General features: G+C 32.5%; 1 protein-coding gene across 1 annotated transcript; it reads left to right on the top strand.

Moving 5' to 3' along the window:
* Positions 1–940: 940 nt before the first annotated feature.
* LOC107465314 (heavy metal-associated isoprenylated plant protein 35) lies at positions 941–2,680 on the top strand. Its single transcript, XM_016084299.3, has 3 exons — positions 941–1,189; positions 1,300–1,375; positions 1,512–2,680. Exons 1-3 carry the CDS (start codon positions 1,118–1,120, stop codon positions 2,564–2,566), a joined length of 1,203 nt encoding a protein of 400 aa, XP_015939785.1. The 5' UTR covers positions 941–1,117; the 3' UTR covers positions 2,567–2,680.
* Positions 2,681–3,285: the final 605 nt, after the last annotated feature.

The following is a 3,285-nucleotide window of genomic DNA, read 5'->3' as shown; positions in this document are numbered from 1 at the left end:
GTCAATTTGTATTAACTTGTAAAACAAAAAGGCTTATATATATGTGTGTGTCTAATTTATTTTATGCTTCTTTATTTTTTATGATGAATACTGATCCTATTTAAATTTAAAATCTTGTGAATAATATATGTTACCATTTATTGAAATCTTTATTATTTCTTTCATTCTAATTATTTTCATGAGTTAAGAACTTATTATTATATAGTCAGTCTTTATTTTATTTTTATTTTTTTAATAAACAAATGGGACAGAAACGCAAAACAAAATATGTTACATAAAAATATGGTTCTAACTGAATCTGCAAAAAATATGTTACTATAATAAATATGAGTATATATATTTAGGATTTTTTAAATATAAAATTAGTAATGTATAATACAGTAAAATAAGTTTATTTTTAAAATGAATTATAAAACATGTGGTTAAATCAATTAGTTTTATATTAAATTATAAATGATTAATTTTAAATTAAATAAAATGATTATTATATATATATATAATAATAATAATTTGCAATTTGAAAATGGGAATAAATTTTAAAAATATATGTTTAATTATTTATGCTTCTTACTCTTAGAATGTAATATTTTAGAAATTTGACCTAAAAGCATTTCAAAAGAGTTCTACTAGGATGTAATTTTTTTAGTTAATATTAGTCAAGTCTTTTTAAAATTATTTTTTCTTTTAAAATAAATTATAAAGTTTATTTTTTATTAAAAAATTAAAAAATTATTTTATAATAAAAATTAGTTAATATTAATTTAAATATAAGATAAAAATAAAGAGAAAGTATGGGTGAGATAACATTTTTCTTTTAAGTATTTAATGACTATTGCCACTATTATGAGACCATGCCGCTCAAGCCCCACACAGTATTCTACTTCTTTTTTCTTCTTTTCCTTTTTCACAATGTCCTTCTTTTTCTTTTTATGAAAGCCGTGCTTTTTCATTCGGCGTCTTTAAATTATATAAATTATTTAATTTGCAACTCTCTTCAAGCCTTAGTTGTTAGTAAAGCTTTTTATGCACTGCCATCAGTTTCAAAGTACCTCTTCCACCTTCGTCTTTTGCTCTGGAGTCTGGAACATTCTTCTCCTTCTTCTTCTAAGTATAAGGGATGGCGGCACCAGATACAAGAGTGGCAGAAGCTAAAGAAGTTGGAGAAGAGGCAGCATCTCCCATGACTAAGGTAAAAAATCATTGTTCCTCAGTTTATTCATTATTGATGTTTTATCAAACACTTAATTATTTGGTCTCCAAGAATGGATTCTGAGCTTGTTCGTTGTGCTTTTAACCCAGACTTGTGTGTTGAAAGTATCCATTCACTGCGAAGGCTGCAAAAAGAAGGTGAAGAAAATTCTACAGAGTATACACGGTAATTATTACGATCTTCCATTGTTCTCCTTGCATGTTAATTTGCATCATATACTCTATATTCTAGCTTCTATTCTCATTTCAATTATTTAACTATCATAGTTATTTACATACTCATCTTCTGATCTAAAATTCAGGTGTTGACACCATAGACGTTGATTTGAGGCAACAAAAGGTGGTGGTAACGGGAAACGTAGACAGTGACATCTTGATTATGAAACTGATCAACAAGACAGGAAAACACGCCGAGTTATGGCCACAACCACCACCGCCACCGCCATCAGATTCCAATAAGAAGAAGAAAAAGAAGGTAAAGCCACCAGAAAACAAAGAGAACCAAAACGACGACGTCGCAGAAACCAGCGGAGAAAGCAGCAACAAACACCAAAGCGAGAAAAACGACAAGGAAACCGTTGTTAAAGTCGTCGTTCAAGATGCGCCTACTAAGAACAGGGTCGAAGATAATAACTACAACGCTGCGAAGAAGAAGAACGTTAACGAAGGATGTGCAAGCGGCAAAGCCGGTGTGCAGATCCAGGAGCCAAAGCACGAGGTAAAGCAAACGGTGGTGTTACCAGCCGGTAACCCGCCACCACCGGTGACAGAGAAAAAGGTGAGCGTGGCGGTTCAAGTTTCCGAGGAAGGCGAAGCGTCAGGGATAGAGAAAAGTGGCGGTGCTAAAAACAAGAAAAAGAAAAGCAAAGGGAATAATATCAACAACAACGAAAATGAAGGTTCTAGTAATGTTAGTGCCACTGGCGAAGCTCCTGTCACCAGCGGTTCCGGTAGCCAGCCACATGGTCAAGGCCATTGTCATGGTCATGGTCATGGTCCAGAACCTGTTCCTCCTCAGGTTGCAGGTCCAGCCAATGAGAGTCCACCACGTCATCGTTCGTACCATCAATATCCACCGCATTACTATGCTCCTCCTCCTCCTAATCCTCCTGTTTATACGGTGAGTTATCACACAGCGTATCCGAGCTCCAGCAGATACGGTAGTGCATCGTATTATGCGCCTCCGCAACCGTATTCGTACGCACACGTTGTTCATCAGCATCCACCGTATCCACCACCGTATACTTACGAATCGGAATCGTATACGCCCTCTTATAATAATATGCCTTCTCAGCCTTCTTCTGACTCATTCGAGTTCTTTAGCGAAGAGAATCCCAATGCGTGTTCGGTTATGTGAAATGATCATTCTGTGTGAGACCGCGGCGTGATGTTGGGCACAATGAATCAATGATTGTACATTGAAGGGCTTTTCGGACTTTTCACATACAGCTTGTATGGGCATTTGGGTAAATTTAATTTTTGTTACCGGAGATTTTATATATAGATGAAGCTTTAAAATGCTTTTTAAAAGGAAAGAAAGAAAAGTGGAGTATGTAATTGGAGTTCGGAAAAAGCGGTATTGCTTGTGTTGAGCATATAGAAAGTGATAGTGCTAATAACCTCGCTTTTTTCTTCTACTTTAGTTTTATAATATTATATTACAATCATGCTAGTGGATATTAAAAATCAATTATTAAATGAATTATTAATATAAAATATATATTAAAATAATTTAAATAATCTATATTTATATATAAATACATAATAATTAAGTTTTTATTTGTATATGTAGCAATTTTTTATTATCAGCAGCTAGCAGTAGCAGTATATAATATGTGGAGTATAAAACCTTTTGGCATTCAGATGCTACATTATATTATGCATTTTACATATATACAATGATATCTTCATATTTGACAATTTTAATTTGTATTCTTTTAATTATCAAATATTAGATAAAAATTTAATTAAACTGTAACATTTAACTCTTACATGATAATAACTCTTTTTTCCTATATGGGTGCACTTTTATATGTAAAATGAGAAAGTATAGAGAGTATTTTTATTAATGTGAGT

Source organism: Arachis duranensis, chromosome 9 (genome assembly GCF_000817695.3).
Source record: "Arachis duranensis cultivar V14167 chromosome 9, aradu.V14167.gnm2.J7QH, whole genome shotgun sequence".
In the NCBI taxonomy this organism is placed as follows: Eukaryota; Viridiplantae; Streptophyta; class Magnoliopsida; order Fabales; family Fabaceae; genus Arachis; species Arachis duranensis.
The sequence above is the reverse complement of the archived record's forward strand: the minus strand, read 5'-3'. Positions and strand labels throughout refer to the sequence as shown.

What these genes read in the sequence shown, in the direction of transcription:
- LOC107465314 (XM_016084299.3), top strand. Translation starts at nt 1,118, where the DNA reads ATGGCGGCACCAGATACAAGAGTGGCAGAAGCTAAAGAAGTTGGAGAA. An exon ending in CAGCATCTCCCATGACTAAG is followed by an intron (nt 1,190 to 1,299) that starts GTAAAAAATCAT and finishes CTTTTAACCCAG; the next exon opens with ACTTGTGTGTTGAAAGTATC. An exon ending in AATTCTACAGAGTATACACG is followed by an intron (nt 1,376 to 1,511) that starts GTAATTATTACG and finishes TCTAAAATTCAG; the next exon opens with GTGTTGACACCATAGACGTT.